The 21024-nt window shown below is 41.6% G+C and overlaps 1 protein-coding gene and 1 long non-coding RNA gene across 3 annotated transcripts in view; one reads left to right on the forward strand and one right to left on the reverse strand.

Annotated features, from left to right (window-relative positions):
• Nucleotides 1–5520, reverse strand: part of LOC128833838 (uncharacterized) — a 33962-nt gene extending 28442 nt beyond the window's left edge. Inside the window, exons 1-2 of the long non-coding RNA XR_008444339.1 lie at nt 4940–5520; nt 1223–1384 (exon numbers count right to left, since the gene is read on the reverse strand). This is a non-coding gene — a long non-coding RNA (uncharacterized LOC128833838). The remainder of the gene's footprint in view (nt 1–1222; nt 1385–4939) is intronic.
• On the forward strand, nt 1973–17602 carry LOC128833836 (pantetheinase-like). Of its 2 annotated transcripts, none has more exons than XM_054022018.1 (8): nt 1973–2117; nt 2891–3046; nt 3123–3253; nt 7942–8134; nt 10366–10657; nt 12029–12402; nt 13346–13516; nt 13775–17602. In XM_054022018.1, the coding sequence occupies exons 1-8, from the start codon at nt 2043–2045 to the stop codon at nt 13892–13894; spliced, it is 1512 nt and encodes a 503-aa protein (XP_053877993.1). In that variant the 5' UTR covers nt 1973–2042; the 3' UTR covers nt 13895–17602. The 2 variants fall into 2 exon arrangements, with proteins under 2 accessions (XP_053877993.1, XP_053877994.1); XM_054022019.1 differs by lacking the exon at nt 1973–2117 and adding an exon at nt 2330–2509.
• Nucleotides 17603–21024: the final 3422 nt, after the last annotated feature.

Below are 21024 nucleotides of genomic sequence, written 5' to 3' on the forward strand. Positions count from 1 at the left end.
ATATCCACAGATTTGCAGGGTGCTATGTATAGGCCCATTTTAGCTTTAGATTTATTGCTCTGCTAACACAACCCTGCATTCCTTTCACAGTTAGGCTTATTCCTACAAGCTTTAACATGGTTTATCTCCTTGATAGATGCAGAAACCTGGAATTTCTTTGATTAGCTTTAAACATTGTTTAATATAATTAGCTAAATATGTATATTATATTTCTGAGCATCCTTCCTATAACACTTTTGTAGCTATATCTTAATACTCAGTAAAGGTGCAAATAGGTTTGAAATAACTTTAAAAATAAGTTACTGTGATGGCTTTGCTCTACTCACTGTAGATAGGGCTACTCCTCCTGGAGGTTCTGGGGAATACCTCACTGGCTCAACACCCCTTCCTGCAGTTGCTCGCTGTCCCTCCACCTCTCTCTTTGTCTGCAGCCCCTCTCTTGCCCCAGGAGGTGCTGCAGCCTCTTCATGACTCAGCTCTCCAGCCAAATCACTCAGTGTTCCCCCTGCCATCCAGGGTTTTACCCAAAGTCCTTCTGCACAAAAAGTCCCAGGCAGTCTTCTCCAGCACTGCCCTGATGGTGCCACTTCCCCAGTGGTGGGTATAGGAACCTGGGGCCACCCTCTACTCTGAGTTCCAGTCCCGGGACCCTCAACCCAAGCATTTCTGGGCTTTCTTCTCACAGCTCTTACTGCTTCTTTCCTAGACTGCTTCCTACAACTCCTGGTTTTTCTCCTTGTCCTGAATGTACCAGTTCCAGACCCTCTTCCCAGGGAGTGACTGCCGTTTCCCAGCAGCAGCTCATCTGTTACCAGCTTCCTGGCTTTAGAGGCCCACTGTTCCTGCACAGTGGAACCTGCTTGCAATCAATTCCCTGCTCCCTGGCTCTTCTTCTAGATGCAGCCTATGGAGTTAATAGGCCTGCTTGTCAACCTTAACCCCTTCCAGTCCTGTGTGGGATGGACACCCTATCACAGTTATAGTAATTTTATTAATATCATATTTTGTATCAATATTGAGGTCTCTCTCCCACAAATGTCATCTTGAGGTTTCTTTTAGAACAGGAAACTGGAATTTTACTTGTTCCATTTTAGAAAGAAAATTTTTCTGAAACGTCAGAATTTTGTGTGGAACAGGAGTTCATGTTTATAGGTACATCTACTAGTCAGACTTAGAGCGGTGTTATAGACCATCCAAGCATTCTGCAGGATGAGGGCCTTACCTTGTAAAATCTTCAGAACAGAAGCTTAATCATGTTAACTTTGTGCACCCAGGTAGTCCCACTAATTTCATCTAGACTACACAGCTGCATTAAAGAGGAAGGGTGGTCCAATGGTTAAGGTGCTAGGTTGGCACTCTGGAGATCCAGGTTCAATTCTCTGCCCTGTTAGAAAATTTATTTTGATTAAAAACAAAAAACCCACAAAACAATTTAGATTGTAGCACATAACCTGTTCCCTACAAAAATGGTTCCAGCAGTAAAAGAGGCTATCACTACTCCTCTCTATCTGCTACTGACAACAAGAATAACAACACAAATAGGCTAATAGTAATAACATAATGTTTTATTGCACAGAAGTTTGTATAGCATTAAAAGTTGGTAATGACCATTATATAGGCCTAAGCATTATTTTTATTCTCCCTTCACTTCAGGAATATGCAGTTCTGGATATTTTTAATCCATAATGAACCAGAATGAGTAGTTAAAGGCTGGTTCGGTTGGTTTTTTTCCAGCAGTATTATGTTATTCTCACTTAGTTGTATTATATGCAATATTTTTGTTCTCTGTGCTACTTTGGAACTGAATATTCTGTTATATTAATAATTAACTTTTTTTTATTGCCTGGAACAGGCAGCTAAAGGTCAGTTTGGACTGTTTTTTCATAGTATGTTCTCTGTTATATTACATGTATCATCCTTTGTGCCACTTTAGAACAGAGCATCTGGGCAGTTTTAGTAACAAAGCTATTTATTGCCTGTAATGGTTAAAGCTCAGTTTGGCTGGGTTGTTCATTCGTACTACGTTATTCTCACTTATTTGTATGATTCTGGCTGGCTGTCCAACTTTGGAACTGACTGTTCTTGGGCATTTTAAAAATGACTCTGGACCAGAACAGGTTAATGACAGTGTGCTATTAACTGGTTCTCATTACTAAAATATTCTCAACGTTGTCTGACTGGATCTGTTAATTTTAAAATCAGTTTTATTTATTAAAATGCCATAATGGGCTGTTCAGCGTTTACACCCCCCCCATGAAATCCTGTTTGGTTTACTCGTGCAAACAGTTCTACGCAGTTAAATAAATTTGTGTGATTTAAGGCAGAAGGGTTTAGCCCAGCATGTGTAAGTAACTGGATCCTGCTGTGATTTCACCCTACTTGGTTTTTCTACTGAGCTGGCTAGCCTTGAATTCACACCATCGTCTCTGCCATAGACATGCAGTGTTTCTAAATCAGCAGTGCTGTCTTTCTGCAGCTTTTTCACAGTGACTTCTATGGCAACTAAACGGTAACTAAAATGGCACAGCATTACTTTTGCAGGTCTTTTGTCCTTTATGGCAAAAACAACAAGGAGTCCGGTGGCACCTTAAAGACTAACAGATTTATTTGGGCATAAGCTTTCGTGGGTAAAAAACCCACTTCTTCAGATGTCCTTTATGGTATAAGACTTTCTAGATGTGGTAACTGTGTTGCACAATGTGGACTTCCTGTAACAGAATCTCTTGATTAAATAGGTAATGGAGGTTTCCAAAGTGAGGCAATCAGTTTTCTGATTTAATCCTCTAGACTTGCCTGGACTTGCAGTCATTTGAGCAACTAACAAGCTTCAAACATGGTCTATTCCCAGCCTCATGTTTACGCTACAATTTTTGCTTTGTCTGTCCTTAAGGCCTGTGCTTTGGACAGCTACATTGCAGCCGTGTATGAGCACTCAGTTATATTGTCAGAGGACACCAAAATACCTGTTTCTCCTGAAGATGCTTTGATGCTGATGAACAAAAATATGGATGTTTTGGAAGGGGCCATCAAAGCAGCAGCCCTGCAGGTACTGTCATTGGCTATTCTGTACTGAGATGTATTTATTTAGGTGGAGACTTATTTAATTTAGTCTGTTTTGCCAGGGTGCACGTATTATTGTAACTCCTGAAGATGGTATTTATGGCTGGGTTTTCACAAGAGAAACCATTTACCCCTATCTTGAGGACATCCCAGATCCACAGGTGAACTGGATTCCATGTACTGACCCTGACAGGTATTGTCTTTGCTACTAAAAGGGGCAGTGGGTGGTAGGGGAGAGGCAAAAATCTCCATTCAGAGGTGGCGATGAGTGACTTCATAGGGGCTTGTGTAGCCTAATCACAAGAACGTACTATCTGACAAGTTTTTCATGATTGATTGATTGTTTTTTCCCCATAAAGTATAATCTAATTACAGTTTCTCAGTTTCATTTAATGTACTTGTTGGGTTCAATGCTTCTTTGAAAGAAAAACACGAAATGCAATTTATAAGGGTTCTGCTTTTTCAATGAGCTCTATGTGGGTGCTGGGACATGATCAGGGCCTAAGTAATGTTCACTACTGAAATGGGGGAAGCCTGCTCCAAGGTTTAAAAAATAAATCCTATAATCCTGTGTTTTTATCTGAACCCCAATTGAGCAATGAGACATGACATAGTGATCTTTCTTTAGTGCTTGAACATATTTTTGGTGATTAAGTAAAAGTCAAAATCCAGTCAATGTTCACTGGTAACCCTTGCTATCAGGTCCTAAGAGCTATTCCATGATGTCACAGTGCAATAATTTATGAAGAGCAAATATGAAATAGAAATATTTCTAAGATGAAGGAATAACATTATTTTAGTAGGTTTTAGGGTGCATTTAAAGGAAAATAATCCCAATAACTTTATGCATTTTAGTACTAACATGTTAATAGTGTAAAGAAAAACACTACTGAACAAACAAAAATAAAAATTCAACTTGAATTACTTCAAAGAAGGACTTTCAGACCCTAATAATTTAAAATCTTTGTTTTTAAGCAATTGCTATCTCTGTATCTGAGTATCCAGTTAAGCAGAATTGGGAAATGATTATAAAATAATGGAAGCTGTCAACCTTTTTTTTTTTTTCCCTTTTGTAAACTGTAACATTAGTTGAGGTCATAACATTGCAGCTTTTAAAATTATTTATTTTTCAATGCGCTTAAGACACATCACATTGTCTTTAGTATTTTAATATGGCAGGGTTACAGGAATCTCCTCAATCAATAGCTAATCATAGGATGGGAAGGACCTCTAGAGATCTGCTAGTCCAGTCCCCTGCACTCATGGCAGGACTAAGTATTATCTAGACCACTCCTGAGAGGTGTTTGTCTAATAAAAGGCAGTGATGTAATTGTGACATATCAGGGTACAATCCAGACTAATGAGTACCTGTGTCACCCCCGCCCTCTAACTTGGGGTGCCCTTTACACTGCTTTGTGATGTAGCCTCCAGATAATCTGGACTGCTCACAAACAGCAACATCAAGTCACTCCCAGCTATGTCTGGGTGTGTGCTGCAGCCTGCCAACCACACCTTGATTTGTATTCCAGGGTGACTCCTGGAACACACACCCTCTCCTATATTTCCACCCAGAAACGTATGTCCTGTGCTGCCCAGCCCTCTCCTGGACAAAATAAAGTCATAAAAAGTCTATTTCTTTAATAGAAATAATATGCACACACTTTGTTACCCCAAATGGAGTTTCCCAGATTCTTCAATTTAAACACACTGGATTAGATTAAAACAATAAAACAAGTTTATAAACTAAAAAATTAGAGATTTTAAGTGACTACAAGTATTGAGGCATAAAAATCAGACATGGTTACAAGAAAAATAAACATAAAATACAACTAGTGCTTGTTAAATGTAACTGTTAAATTCAAAGCAAAGTTGTTCTCACCACATGTTCTCAGCAGTCTTACTGGCCAAACTTCTTAGGCCAGGACCCCTTCTTCTGTGTTATTGGTGCTTCCTTTTCCCTTCTCATGTAGTGAATTAATGGACACAATAAGAGGAAGGAGGTGGGATGCCCTGGGGTGTCTGCCCCTTCTTTTTATAATCCTGTCCCCTCTTCGATGAGCAGTCCCAGCTGGGAGCATGGCGACAGGCAGTCTGTATGGAAGGGAACTCCATACTGTTTCTTTGCTAAGATGTAGATTTCCCCCTCCCCCCTTCTCCCTTTCCTGCCAAAGAATGGCCACTTAGCGGGTAATAACCTACTGACCTTGTTTACACCTAGCTGAGGCACTCTGAGGAACTGGTTTGACCACTCCCCAGACTTTTCTGGAAAACATACTTTTAATTATGATCTCAGCTTATGTTTATAACTTCACACATAACGCTGCTATGTGAATTTTGCCATGGTATTATTGATCAGCAAATGAATTTTTAAATGATACCTCCCAAGGCATACTTTGTGCAAAGACTATTACAGTAGCGCGCAGAGTGTGGACATGAGTACATTCTGTCACAGTAATGTCAATACATGATAAGCAGTTGTGCTCGGCTACAATTAATGATTAATAATATATAGTCATAGAAATATTTGTTAATGTTTTGCCACTAGGTGGCTCTAGAAGAATGAGTCAGTTTGTTTTTTCATCTATGCAAGGGTGATTTTTCCCCAGCTTGTTGGAATGCAAACGTTCCACCATCACTTGATGCTAAGTAAAGCCAGAGTTTAGCCATTCTAATATTTATAAATGCTGCAAATACTGGCTTTGCATTTCCGCTGTGTTTCCCTTTAAAATATTGTTGTGCTTGTTTCAGCAATGACATGGTAATCAATATTGTACGAAAGTAGAGATTTGGAGTCAGTCCTGGCTCAATTGAAGTCAATGGCAAAAATTTCCACTGAGGGCCAAGATTTTATATAGTGGGGGTGCTGGGAGCCATTAAACCAAACTGTAAATCCTGTATATAATGGAAACCACTTCAAGTCGGGGGGTGCTGCAGCATCCCCTGCACCCATAGTTCCCTGCATCAAAGAATTTGCTATCCAGAGCAGAAACAAACAAACAAACAAAAAACCTCAGATATTTTCGAGCTGGAGATTTAGGTTGAAGTGGACCTTGTTTAAAGGCTTAAACACAGCTATGGGTTCCTAGAGAACATGTTTAATACATCTTGGAGCATCTTTCAATAATTTAAATTTAAAAAAAGCTCCATGTACACTAATCTCTGCAAACTATTATGGAACAGCCCCAAATTTTAAAATAAGTTAAAAACTCACTTACCCCATATGAGGTAGCAGGATGCGTGTGTGTGTGTGTGTGTGTGTGTGTGTGTGCAGTGCCTAGACAAAAAACTCAGTTAAGATAGAAACCACGTGAAAACTTAAGTGTAAAAAACATTACAGGGGTGTTTCAATTATCCCCAAACCTATCATTATAAACAGAGCTGGGAAAATAACTGATTTTTTGTTTGGTTGGTTGGTTTGCTGGCAGTTTGCAATAATTAAAAAAACAAAAACAAAAAAGCTCCAACCCTTCAGTTCAGGTAAAACTCCAAATTTTTTTGGAATTTTGACTACTGGAAAATGTCTGTTTCGAGTTCACCAAAATGTTTCATGACGTGAAGGGTTTTTTTCTGGGCATTTTAAGGGCTAGATTCACAAAATTGGGGCTTGGGAGAAGGAAAGCTGGTGATGTTGGTACACATTCCTCCCCCCAATAACCTGTAGTTCAAGGGTTAGGTTATTCACCAGATATGGTATTGGTTACTTAAGGTGGGTCTCTATCAGCCTTTCCTGTTGAAGATGTTCAACTTTGTATAAAATACTTGAATACTCATTGGGCCAGAGGACAACTCCTATAGTCTGCTGATTTTGCCCATGTCTAATTATAAACTCAGGGAAACTCAAGAGTTTCAAAGCAATTCAAACCTGTTAAGGTGTGAAAATGTACAATTTAAGCACTCAAACAATATTAATTCTTGACCTGTAATGGTGCCATTCAATAACCATACAGTTATGACTAAGGCATTGTAGTGTTTGTGGTCATAGATTAAATTAAATTGATTTTTAAGGACAAGTTGTTGTTGTTTTACCCCATTTTCCCCACTCATGGTATAGAGGCAGGGCAAAGGAATGAAGGGATGTGCATGTACAGAATAAGAACTTGCTTCTGCAATGAGCTCCAAGCAGGTTCCAGGGTCTGCTTGTGTGGACCTTATTGTAGGATCAGAGCCTAAGAAATGTTCAGCATTAAGATAGGGGGTACCTGCTCAAAGATAAGACAATGTGTGCAATGGTTCCTGAACTCAAATTGAAGAGTGAGTTGTGACATTGTCCTTATATTATGTTTTAGTAACTAGTTAAACATTTGGATTTCAAGCATAAACAAACAAACAAAACCCATACATCCAAACCGCCGATATTTGTGGGTTTGTTGTAATGTTGTTGTTTCACTTTTCCTCTTTCCCAAATCTCATTTCTGGCACTTAGTTCTGGCATTTCCTAATTTTTGAGGGCTTGATTTTGCAACCATAATAGTGTTCTTTTCTTGTTTTGTGTGTGTGTGTGTGTGTGTGTGTGTGTGTGTGTGTGAATATACATAAATACACACGCACAAGTGTGTGGGGTTTTTTTCAGTGGAACAAGGAATTGGGTTTGGGTAGGTGAGAGGAATGTAGTCTAGGAGGAAAATGAGGTGTAGTGGGTGGGGAGAGACTGGAAGCCCAATATCACACTGTTCTGTCCAGTTTGGATAACCCATACTGGCACAAAGGGAGACTTTTGGATTTTATTCTGAACACTTTTATAGACTCACCAATGGTCTATTCTGTACTTTCATTTGGTTACCCTACAATAGCAGTCTTCTAACTTAAATCCATCATTCTTCTGCTCCAAAGCCTTAAGCTTAGAATTTTTTATTTTTTTTTTAATTTCTCACTGACAATTAGATTTGCTCCTGCACCAGTGCAGGAAAGACTCAGCTGCATGGCAAGGAGCAATGCGATCTATGTGGTTGCCAATATTGGGGACAAGAAGCCATGTAATTCCAGTGATCCCAAGTGCCCCAGCGATGGTCACTATCAGTATAATACTGATGTTGTCTTTGATTCAGAAGGGAAATTGGTGGCACGCTACCATAAGGTAAGAAATAAACAACTTTGCACAGTTCAATGCAGTAATTCACTCATTTTAATCATATCTATCCTTTTTTTCCAAAATTCTATAACTAAAATTATTGTGGAATATGTTTAGTGCCATGCAGAGGATCGGAGTGTGATGCCATGTTAAAGCAGGAGAGGTCACATTTTCAGTGTCTGTAGTTAGAGGCCACAGCTGCAGAATCCTAGCTGAGGAAGCTTTAGCCCCAATTTGTCAAAACATTAACCTTAAATGTTCCAGTCCAATCTAGTTCTTGCTTCAATGGGCAGCCACAATTGACTGCTCTTTCACAAACCTTATGAAGGGCAGAAAATTAATGCCACTGGTGAACTCCAGGCAATGCCTACTTGGTCTCTCTTAGGGCTTGTCTACATTGGCACTGTACAGCGCTGCAACTTTTTCGCTCAGGGGTGTGAAAAAACACCCCCCTGAGCGCAGCAAGTTTCAGCGCTGTAAAGCGCCAGTGTAGACAGTGCACCAGGGCTGGGAGCCGCGCCCCTTGTGGAGAGTTTTTTTTACAGCGCTGGGAGAGAGCGCTCTGCCGTGACTACACAAGTCACGTTAAAGCGCTGCCGCGGCAGCACTTTAGTGTTGCCAGTGTAGACTAGCACTTAGGTAGCTAGTGACTTAAGTAGTCAGCTGAGCTTGTGAGGCCTTACATTCAATTTGATGGCATTTCTTCGTTTGGGTGTAATACGATAGCTTCTGAATGCCACATCCAATCAATTTCAAAGTTACAGGGAATGTTCTAGGCATCAGTGGACATAGGGTTACCGTACATCTGGATTTTCCCGGACATGTCCGGCTTTTTGGTCCTCAAATCCACCGTCCGGGAGGAATTTCCAAAAAGCCGAACATGTCCGGGAAAATAGGGAGGCATGGTAAGGGGACCCCGAGTGCGAGTGGCTGCAGCAAAACTTACAGCTCCTGCGATCTGCCGATCTGCTGGGGCACAGAGGCGGCGGGCAGCATCCGAGCACGCAGCCGCCTCCTCCCCGGGCTCCAACTTTCCCGGCTCCCGCTGCTCTCCATCACGGCGGGGGCGAAGCAACTTCCCCAGTGCAGCAGCAGCTGGAGCCTGGGGCCGGGAGGTAGGAGGGGGAATGTGGAGTGGTCAGGGGAGGGGGCGGAGTTGGGGCAGGGAAGGGGCGGAGTTGGGCCGGGGGCAGGGAAGGGAAGGGGCGGAGTTGGGGGGGGCCGGGGCCCCCGTGGAGTGTCCTCTTTTTTTCAGTGTTGAAATATGGTAACCCTAGTGGACAGAACCCTATGGATTTTGGTGAAAACTGGGAAAACCTGAAGGGTATAAAGAGGGACACATGCAGCCCCAGGCATCTGATTGGCAGAGCCAGCAGCTGCAACCACTTTTGTAATTGGCTGTAGAACAAAGAACCAATTGATGGCAGCCATTAACACCTTCCAGCATAACAGCTTCCCCATCTCAGCTCTCTCCATCCTCCCAGTTGTTTAAAGTGTTAATACCCTGAAAAAGAAAGAAAAATATGAAAATAAGAAGGGTGGTAGGAGGAAATAAGGAGCCATGAGGGTGCACAAAAGCCCCTGGTATGGGGGGAAAGGAGAGAATGGGACACACACAGAACCCTGACATTAGGGTGTCCCTGAAATGGAGGGAGATGGTACTGAAGGAGCTGGGTGGGGAGGAATGCAAGGATGAGTGCAAAGAGCCTCTTGGCTCAGTGTGCAATGCTCAGCCTACAGATGCAACAAATTATGTCACCCTCTAGTAAGGAATTATGAGAACAAACTGTGAAACTACAGTAAGTTCCCCAAACTTAAATTTATGTGTAACTGAAATCATGGTTTAAAAGCAAGGACACTAGAAATGCTAGGCCCTAACTTGCGGTATCACTTTTTCTGCTATTGTTGAAATTTAATTTAAGCTCCCAAAAGGCCATTTGGTACCATTTATAAATATGAAGGGACATTCTCTGGGAGTATGAAAAATCCAATATTTCATAAACTTCCTACCAATGAATAAATTCAAATACCATTCATGGAAAAGAAAAGGGAAGCCTGTATACTTTGTCTGACTTCTCTTTTGTCTTTGTAATCCAGCCTCTTTCGATGTGGAAAAAAAATAGAATTTAACAGAAACATAGACTCTGTATTCCCTGTATTTATGTAAACAATCTAACTGCACTGAGTTCCGATTTATATGGCCTAATATATTTCCTTTCTCTCTTTCCCATAAACAGTACAACCTCTTTGTGACAGAAACTCAGTTTGATTACCCTAAGGAGCCAGAGTTTGTCACTTTCAATACATCCTTTGGAAAGTTTGGCATTTTCACTTGTGCTGACATACTTTTCCATGATCCTGCTGTGGTCCTGGTGAGCAAGTTACAAGTGGATACTGTGCTGTTCCCAACAGCTTGGGTGAATACTCTACCACTTTTGTCTGCTAGTCAGTTCCACTCTGCATGGGCTATGGGAATGGGCATCAATTTTCTTTCAGCAAATACACGCAACTCCAGTTTAGATATGACAGGTAATTTACAATCTTGGGTTAACTGATTTGGTATCTTAGGCCCTGATCCTGCAAACTCTTATGCACATGCTTCAAGTTCAGTATGTGAATAGTCCAGCTGACTTCAGTAGAGCTACTCATATACTTAAATTTATGTATGTGTGTAAGTATTTGCAGGATCAGGGTCTTAGTAATGAATGTTTACAGATAGAGCAGAAATAAAATGTTAAATTCAGAACCAAGTTATTTTTTAGGTTAACTTGTAGAACTTAAATTTCTTGTTAAGTAATAATTGCTGAAGTTTGATTTTATGGTTCAATGTAGTCTCACCACAGACCTTGGTTTTCAGCAATGCCACATAACTATCGTTTGTTAATCGGATGTAACAAACTTGTATCTCCACTAGGTAGAGACTTAGTACTGATGAATACTCTTAATTGAGTTGTGATGGCTGATTTTCATGCAATATCTGTTTGCTTTATAAACTAATATCAAACTTTCTTTATAGACTTGTGTTCCTTGAATTTTTTTTTTCAGACTGTTGCTAGGATTCATACATTATAGTTGTGTATGTGTTCATTGTCACAGAGCAATAGCATAGTATACAATCTCATATATCTGTTAAGGATGGGCCTAACACTTGCATAACTATTAATTTGAAATGAACAGACTTGTCATTCCTTTTTCATATATGAGACTTGTCCAATTTATAGCTTAGTATTACTGTGGGGGAGCAATTCCAGTTGATAGCTAGCACTAAACTTTTTGCTTCTTGGGCCCCTTTATTTAGGCATCTTCACAGCCATCTCCACTGATTTTGAGTCATTGCTATGCTAAAGTTAGATGGCCCTATTCTTTCCTCAGAGATTGTTTTTTGTGGGAGGTGGGTTGTTTTTTGCTATTGTAAAATAAAAATGATAGCCACACATTTAAGACCTACATGGAGGTGCAAAGGTAAGGGATTTCTTGGCACATGTTTTCCCTAAAATGTTTTATTTGCTTTACAGTGTTACCAGCCACTCTGCCAAATAAAAACTGAATAAGAGAGACAAGACCAAATCCAACAAGGAATATAAAAGAGTGTAATTTCTACCTTCCTTCCCAATCATTGTAACTTACACCAATTTAGTCACACTTACTAGCATGTGATTTATCTCCCATTACATGTCACTTACATGCTGTGAAACCTTTGCGTTTGGCCTAGTTCCCATTGACGTCAATGAGCATTAGACCAGGCTTATAGTGTGTAAAAGCTTTAATTTTGATTTTAAAATAGTTCTGACAATAATGGAATAAAACTCTGCACATGTTTAACGTGTGATGATAAAGTGCATAATATGAAATGGGTAATTCCTTTCTGATTAAAAGCTCCCTCTTGTCTGTCACACACAGGGAGTGGCATCTATGCACCAAATGGACCCAGGGCATTTAATTACAATACAGAAACAGAGAATGGTCACCTCCTGGTTGCAGAGCTGAGTTCACACCCTCGTCTTTCTCCCACTTACCCTATTGCTGTCAACTGGAGCTCATATGCCACAAGCATCAAACGATTCTCACCAGATGACCGTAATTTTAGCGGAGTCATTTACTTTGATAAGTTCACCTTCACTGAACTCACTAAGCCTGAAGGAAATCGTACAGTTTGCCAGAAAGACCTTTGCTGTCATTTGAGCTACAGGATGGTGGAGAAGCAAGAAGATGAAATATATGTGCTAGGTGCTTTTGATGGCCTTCATGTTGTTGAAGGAGAATACTATTTGCAGGTAAAGCTTTTTCTCTTTATTTCTGATGGGGTAGGGTGGCAGAGGGCTGGAACATCCCTTTTCCATTTGGAGCCCTTCACATCTGCCCCAAGGGATAGTTAGATACTTCATCACAAAGTGCTTTCTTAAAACAAATGTTTGAGAAATAGGATGCTATTAACCCCACAGGTCTTCTTTACCCAGTTTAGGATCTTGATGCTTCCTGTTCTGTCTGTGATGTAAGTGATCAGAGGTCTGTGATGTCTTTTCCCAGCCTAAGGTCTGGGTTTATCTTTGATTATAAGGGTTCAGAGAAGTTGGTGTCTGTATCTGGAAGGGAAGGCACACAGCCCTCCCTAGAAATACTAACTTTAGGAGGACAGCCTGTTGCAGCACTTGCTGACTCAGCAGAGATGCTTTATCCTGTGGGACAGCTTGTTTCAACTTTGAACATTTAGCATCAGGTTGAAGCGATGCTCATGCTGATAGGACTCTTTAATGTATTACTGGGATTGCAAGCTAATGTATCTAAGAAACAGGGATATAATCCACTCTTTTCACACAGCTTTTGAGTTTGTTCTTATTTCCAGTGTAGTACCATTTCTACAGCATTGTGTAAGCCTAAACGGATCCTTCTGTGTAGGACAGGCAAATATCCCCATTTCACTGACTGCGAAACTGAGAGAGAGCTTAAATGATTTGTTCAGGCCACAAATCGTGTCAATTGCAGAGCTATAATTGAGTGGGCACACACACACACACACACACACACACACACACACAGTGGCACAGGTGAAGCATTCTGTTGAATTATAAGGCATCAGAGCATCCATGGGTCTGACTTAATTATATGAGTAAATATTTTTATAATGCCTTGACAATGAGAGGTTTTTCCTGCTGTCTAAGCCTGGCTCTTGTTTACTGTAAGCTCTCCAAATATATCCCCTCTGTTTCTTCCCCATAGATATGCACACTACTGAAGTGTAAAAGCACAGACTTGAAAACCTGTGGGGAGCCAGTGGCCACTGCTCACACCAGCTTTGACACATTCTCTCTCAGTGGCACATTTGGCACTAGCTACATCTTTCCAGAAGTCTTGCTCACTGGGGTTCAGCTGGCGCCTGGTGAATTTCAGGTAAGAGGATGTTTCAGACTTGCATTTCGAAGGATCCTATTCTAAGATGACAAAGGCCAGTGCTAAACATAAAAATTGTCCAACTGTGACAACTTGGGTATGTTCAGAGGCCTTCTGCTCTTGGTAATTGGCTTGAATCAGAGATTGGGTTGTACATTGCATGCCTTTTCCAAGCTAAACTGAAATACTTGAACATATTAATGTTGCCCACACACTGCTCGGTTAATAGTACTATTTATCTTTCTTCTCTCAAACTAGGTATTAAGTGATGGACGTCTGATAAACCAGAATGGCACTTCTAAAGCAGTCCTGTCAGTGACACTCTTTGGAAGGTGGTATGAAAAGGACCCCCAACACCCACAACAGGCTTTCCCATGATGTGGCTATTGATGCTTTTCTCAGAATAGGAACGTCCTGTGATGTTAATCTGTGTTAACTACAGTCATTATCTAGTATCTTATTTTTCATATTCTGCAATCTAAATATAGTCTGTCTAGTTAGTGCACGTTACATTATTGACATGATTCCATTACAAAACCAATTAATTGGACAGCAGCTCTGCATCTTTATTAACTGTTAGCCTCTGCTTGCTACCGGCTTGATTTTGCTGCCGTTCAAACTCATAGAAAAACTTCCACTAACTTTAATATGGCGGGATCCAGCTCTTTATCAGCAGATATTGGCCTGAGCAACAAAACTCACTTTAGAACCTGGAATTTTATCCCCTTAAAACTTCTACTTTAGGAGTTGGGGTAAAGGTCACCTCTGGGATTTTGTTCAGGCCCACATCTAAACAAAACTGTTGATAAATCAGAGATTCATGTAAACTATTCATTAGATCCATTCTTCTGAGTTGTCAATCCAATACCTTCCATGAGTACTGTAACACTGCTCTACAGCCAAAATGCTTCTGAAATAAATGTAGTCAAACTTTACTAATTCTGGGTCACTGAGAATGAAAATGATGCTTAAAATCGTTGATTGGCTCTAGTTTTCAAGATATGCTATTGGGTCAGTATATACGACCCTTGACTTGGGAATGGCGGAGGATAAGTGAGTTATAAAGGGAAGGGATCTCAATTTAAACCAGAAATGACTAAAATACATCTTTGACTGGATCTATGAATAAATCTATGACTGGGTTTGGACAGTACTTGCTTTTTAGGCAAAACAATGAATGATGCAATCTGAAGCTGGTATTGCATCATACATGATATGAATTGCATCATGTTATTCCTAGAAGTCATGGATGATGCAATCATAACGAAGCTTACATCACTCTGCTGAACAAATTGCCCTATATCAACTCTAGAAATCATACAGTGTCGTGCTCTCTTATTTGCCAGTGTTTGATTTTGCAAGGGGACACATTTCTGTTTAGCCAAAGTGAGCAGAGATGCCTCGTACTTGTGTGAACAGTGCAGATAACTTCTGCTATGTTTGTGGTGAAGTGACTTTTGCATCACAAAAGCGCAGTATAACCACTATGGTTAAGAAAGCCTATCACCTTTATTTTGGCTGCAAAATTGGAGCTCAGGACAAGAGGTGGGCCCCACACATATGCTGCAACACTTGTGCAACAAATCTTCGCTAGTGGTTGAACAGGAAAAGGAAATCTATGCCTTTTGCAGTGCCAATGATTTGGAGAGAGCCAACAGATCATAACAGCAATTCTTACTTCTGCATGGTGCCTCCAGTTGGGAAAGGTGTGTCAAAGAAGAAAGAGTGGACTGTGCATTATCCAAACATTCCATCAGCTATACTCCCAGTACCCCACGGAGAAGGACTGCCAGTTCCTGATGCACCAGAATCATTCTCACTTGAGTCAGACGAGGAAGAGGATGAAACTTCTGGTCCTGAACCATCAATGTCACAGGACCCACATTTTCTCCCATCCTCCTCCTCTGAACCACACCTCCTAACACAAGGTGAACTGAATGACCTTGTCAGGGATTTGGAACTACCCAAGAGTAAGGCAGAGCTGTTGGGCTCCAGACTACAGCAGTGGAATCACCTGGCAGGTGATGTTAGGGTTTCCATGTTCTGTGACCGTCAAAAGGATCTTGTCCCATTCTTCTTCATGGAAGGTGATCTTGTAGCCTGCAACAACATCGATGGTGTGATGGCAGCCCTCAACATCGTTCACAATCCAGATGAGTGGAGACTGTTCATTGATTCATCGAAGACGAGTCTTAAAGCTGTTTTACTGCATAATGGCAATGTTTTGCCATCAATTCCAGTTGGTCATGCAGTCCATATGAAGGAAACCTATGACAACATGAAACAACGTTTGAGGTGCATAAACTATGACCAACATCAGTGGCAGCTTTGTGGCGATTTGAAGGTTGTTGCTCTCTTGCTTGGTCTGCAGACTGGATACACAAAGTACTACTGTTTTCTCTGCGAATGGGATAGTCGTGCAAGAGATTCCCACTACATCAAGAAAGATTGGCCACTCCGACAGTCATTGGAGCCTGGGAGGAAAAGTGTTCAGCATCCACCACTTGTTGAATCAAGGAAGATTTTGTTACCACACTTCTGATGAAGAACTTTGTCAAGGCCATTGACAAAACACAAGCAGCTTTCAAGTACCTCCGTGGAAAATTTCCAAGGTTAAGTGAAGCTAAGATAAAGGAAGGTGTCTTTGTTGGTCCTCAGATTCGTGAACTTCTTCGAGATGATGCATTTGACCATGCACTGCGTGGCAAGGAAAAGATGGCATGGAAAGCCTTCCAGTTAGTGGAAATAAATTTTCTCGGAAACAACAAGGCAGACAACTACAGGTTGTTGGTGGAAAACCTCCTCAAGGCATACAAAAGCCTTGGTTGCAACATGTCACTAAAGATACATTTTTTGCACTCTCATCTAGATTTTTTTCCACTGAACTGCGGAGCAGTGAGCGACAAGCACGGCGAGTGATTTCACCGGACATAGCATTTCTCCATTGTTGCAATCAGGGCAAATGAAACCCATTAATGCTTGCAGACTATTTCTGGACAGTGACAAGAGATGCTCCATTTAATGAATACAAGAGACAAGCCAAGAAGCGTCGTGTAGACACTGAATAGGACTAAACTATGTACATAATAGTTTTTTGCCTTTTGTTTCATAATAAATTTTATTTATATAACCCTTTTGCTGATTTTTAAAGTGTTACATAAACAGGACAGGTGAAATATTATCATGTAAAGCAACCATAAACACATGAAAAGACCTAGGTTTACAATTTATGATTAAAACTCTACTATCTACACAATATACATAGACATAAAATGTAAAAACTTAAATATCTTAGAAACAGTAGCCAATCAGTTGTTTAATTGTCATATTTGAATTCAGCACATCAAAATACATAATAAATAACACATTTTATTTCTGAAGCAGATGACTTCTCAAAAATTGTAGACCAGTGTAATTATTTTGAAAAAGAGAAAAAATTGAAATCCTTCAATTAGATAATGTCGTTACATTTTCAAATAAACATTCCTTTTAATAGACTATCCCATCACACCAAATTATAGTTTCAAATGATTCTGTTTTCCATATACAATGCATTTTCCCTGAGCATTGTACATTGAGCATATTTTAAGTATGTGGTAAATATGCTTATTTTTAAAATGGCAATACTGTAGTTGTGCTATAGTTTTCAAACAGCGATCTGTACCCATGCAAAAAGTCCTGAAAATGCCAGGAAATGTGCAATAATGTACATGCAAGTCTATGTACCCTCAGTATTTCTAATGCACCCATCACTATCAAAATAGCAATATAAAAAGGATTTGGGTGTGTTCTGCTGAATGTTCTGTGTTTTTTAGGGTCCTACATATACTTAACTTGTTTTAGTTGTTCTGTTGTAGTCGGTATACTCATGTGTGTAACTTCATATGTGTAAGTGTTCACATGAGTGGGGCCTATACTTTACTGCAAGTAGGACATGTGAACTTCCTCTTTCTGGAGTGATTTAAACGGGGTGTTTGGTTTTTGATTCGGTTACTTTTCAAAGTGATTTAAGATATCAGTATCCATTTTTTTTATTATAATTAACTGCAATTGTTTAAGATTAAAAAACCCTGCATTCAAATTGTAGTCTTCAGCAATTTTTACTTCTGTTTTTATTTTGTAGATGTACTTAATCAGGTATTCAACTATTGCACATGTGACCCAGGTTAAACATCATAAGATAGAATCACATTTTAGTCTGTATGTTGTCACTAAAATACAACCATCCTACATAATCCCAAAGGCAGCCATAATAAAGAGAATGGGAAAAACTCTTTTTAACTCAGTTACTGCACACTATGGGAGTATAAGTGATTTGAAAAAATCACAGGAAGAAAGGGAAAATGGAGGATATATGGATCAGTGGGAGGGGGGAAAACATCAAGTTTAGGATAGGGTGAGATTTCCCATACCATGACAAAGAAACCTCCTCTGTAAGGAAAGGCTTGAATAAGACATGTGATTCTGGATTCCAAGATTCCTTCTGTCTCTGAGAAATTTGCCTAGTTGAACCCAGTTTCTTTCTGTGACACCAGACTATCAACAGCCTCTGTTTCCCCAGGACAAGTCAGGTCTTAGCATGCCACACTAATCAGGTTTTCCTGCTTCACTTTAAATCAAACTAAATTAGTGTCAAGCTCTTAGGCCAATGCCGAAGAAATCTTCAAACGTATCACTCCATAAGCCCAGTTTATACAGGGTGCTGAGCCCCTTTTGTCTTACTAGGATTTGAAGGGGCTCAGCTCAGCACTGTATGTGCTGCTCAACCTTTTAAGGCACCATTCTTAATTGGGAAAAGCACTGTCTGATACCTGTCATAATCTCCACATCCGAGGGCAGAGATATTAAATGACTTGCCCAAGATCACGTAGGGTATCTATGGGAGAGCAAGGAATTGAACCAAAATCCTTGAGCCCCACTCCAATCTCTTAACGACAAGACAGTCCTTCTCTTCTCAGTGCAGTATGTGCTGTGTATTGCTTCTGAAGTATGGGTGATGCTAGGCACTTATGTATTCACACCCTAGACATTATTGTGGTGGTCTTTGTACAAAATATGCCTTGTGAAGTATCATTTGAAAACTAATAACTCACTGATCATTAATTCATGTGATATATGTATGTGATGGGCATTAAGAGTTATGAATATATGCTGGAATTATGCCTGAAGTGTGTGTAAACCAGGTATAGCAGGGGGACTTGTTAAATAGGTCTATCCTAAACAAAGTAATGTTTACCTCAATTTACATATAAGCATTAAACAAACTCATCAAGCTAACAAGGGATGGAGGTAAACCTCACATTAACAAGTGGGGGAGAAGACAGCATGGCATGTATACCCAGCAGAAGAGAGAAGCGTGGTCTGGGTTTTAATTTTCAGAATAATTCATTTTGAAGGCTTACTGGCATGGGCAGTGGGTGAACCACGGGCTTGGGGAGGCTAGCTCCCACCAGCCTGCCCCTTCTGCCTGGGGCCCCACCCCTCCCCCCCCCGCCGGAGCCCAGAGACCCCTCCCCCAGCCCTGGAGTGCCAGATGGGCAGGCAGCGTGGCCCGGAGCAGCAGATGGGTGGGCAGGCAAGTGTGTTGAAGTCTCTAGCTGATCACAGCCCCCAGCATGCTAGGTGGGCAGGCAGCATGGCCCCCAGCTGTCCGGAGTCCCTGGCTGTAGGCTGGCCCGCATTAGCCCCAGCGCAGGGGCAAGATGCTGGACAAGGGCAAGATGCTGGAGCCCTCCAGGGCAAGATGCTGGAGCCCTCCCAAAAGTGGGGAGGGCCAGGGGCCCCCACCCAAGGTGGAGGTGAAGGCAGCCCCCTGCCTGGGGCAGGTGGAGGGACCCAGGCTCCCCACAGCTGCCCACGCAGCTCTCCCCAACCCAGCTCCATCCAGGGGGCCTCAGAGCCGCAGCCCGGCCATGATAAGAGCCAGGCAAGAAGCTGTGGGGAGCCGCAGCAAGCGCTCTACCTGCCCGGGGGTGGGGCCTTTGGCGGAAGAGGAGGGGAAGAGGGCAGGGTCTGCTCTGGTGAAAAGTGGACTGGGCCAGGCCCATCCACTTTCAAAAAGTGGGAGGGTTATGGCTCCCTGCATCTGAAGAAGTGAGGAGTTTTTTACCCATGAAAGCTTATGCCCAAATATATCTGTTAGTCTTTAAGGTGCCACTGGATTCCTTGTTGTTTTTGTGGATACAGACTAACACGGCTACCCCTCTGATACTTGTGTCTTTAGAAATACAAACGAGCTATTGTATTTCTCTGAACTGTCCAGGAGAGGACTGGACATTGCAGAACATGCAATTTTGGGGAAGTCCAGGATTGGGAGTGTATTGGGGTCACCCTGCAAGTAGTAACCAAGGCTGGTAGAAGCCAGAGTGGGGCAGTGGGACTGAAGACAGGATGATTGGTTCAGAGCCACTGAACCAGAGCTGTCTAGCACACAGACAGAAACTCAGGGTGTGACCTGCATGCTCATAGGCTGGTTGGAAGCAACAACAGCAAAGCATTGTGAGGCACCCAAAGCTGCAGGGCACGCAGTGACACAACTTCTGACTGCTCTGAACGGCACCCCAGAACATGACAGTATGCGTAACCAAGTAGTTTGAAAAGTATGATCATTTCTATAAATATTTGGCAATTTATCCTTTTATTCTGTCTATTTTTGTTCAACTAAAACACTCATATTTGGCCACATATGAATGTGTGTCCGGAATCAGGCACTACAACACAGCTAGTCTCCAGGCAGCCTCATCAGTACAGCCAGCCTGCAGCAGACTGCCTGATTGGCTGGAGAGGCCAGTAGGCTGGCTCTTAATCCAGCAGCAGCAGCAGCTCCTCGCTGCCTGCTCCGTGCTCATGCCCAACACTGTGACTGCTCCTGTGTTACTGTTTGTTTCAGTTCCTCACCTCCACTTTGACCTTCAGCTCTAGTTTCTGACTGCTGACTCTGGTTCCACCCTTAGTCCCTAGTTCCGATGCTTGGTTTCCTGCACCTGCTGTGGCCCTAAGGCTGGGCCACCCTGTCACCTGACCAAGTGTGAGGAGCTACAGCTGGGGTTCTTAGTTTTCCATGCCAATGGAAAAAAATGAACTCGTTTCAGGGAGGCTTCCAAGTTACCAAAAACGTCATGAAATATTAGTTGCTTCCTTTTTGCTTCCTTTTTAAAGGATCATATCTGCTGCCAAAAACTGAACAGCTGACATCCTTCTCTAGACCTCTTGTTAACAATAGTGTATCTAAATTAGTGCTGAACATTTTAACTGTAAGCACAGCCAAAGACAAACTGTGCTCGACACTGCTTTAAAACCATGTTCGATGCTGGTTTTGTAGTGTTCTGAATAAGGTACGGAGAGCTTATATTTTTTTTTTTTTTTTTTTTTAAATTCTGGGAAGGGAGAAAACCAGCCAGGGAGTTCGCCACCCAGACAACCCATTAAAGGGGGATGCTGGGAATTGAGCAGCCTGCTAGACGCCTGGCCAGCTGGCAGGCAGGCTATCAAGGAACCAGGCAGGGCAA

The sequence above is a fragment of the Malaclemys terrapin genome, chromosome 3, assembly GCF_027887155.1.
Source record: "Malaclemys terrapin pileata isolate rMalTer1 chromosome 3, rMalTer1.hap1, whole genome shotgun sequence".
Lineage (NCBI taxonomy): Eukaryota > Metazoa > Chordata > Testudines > Emydidae > Malaclemys > Malaclemys terrapin.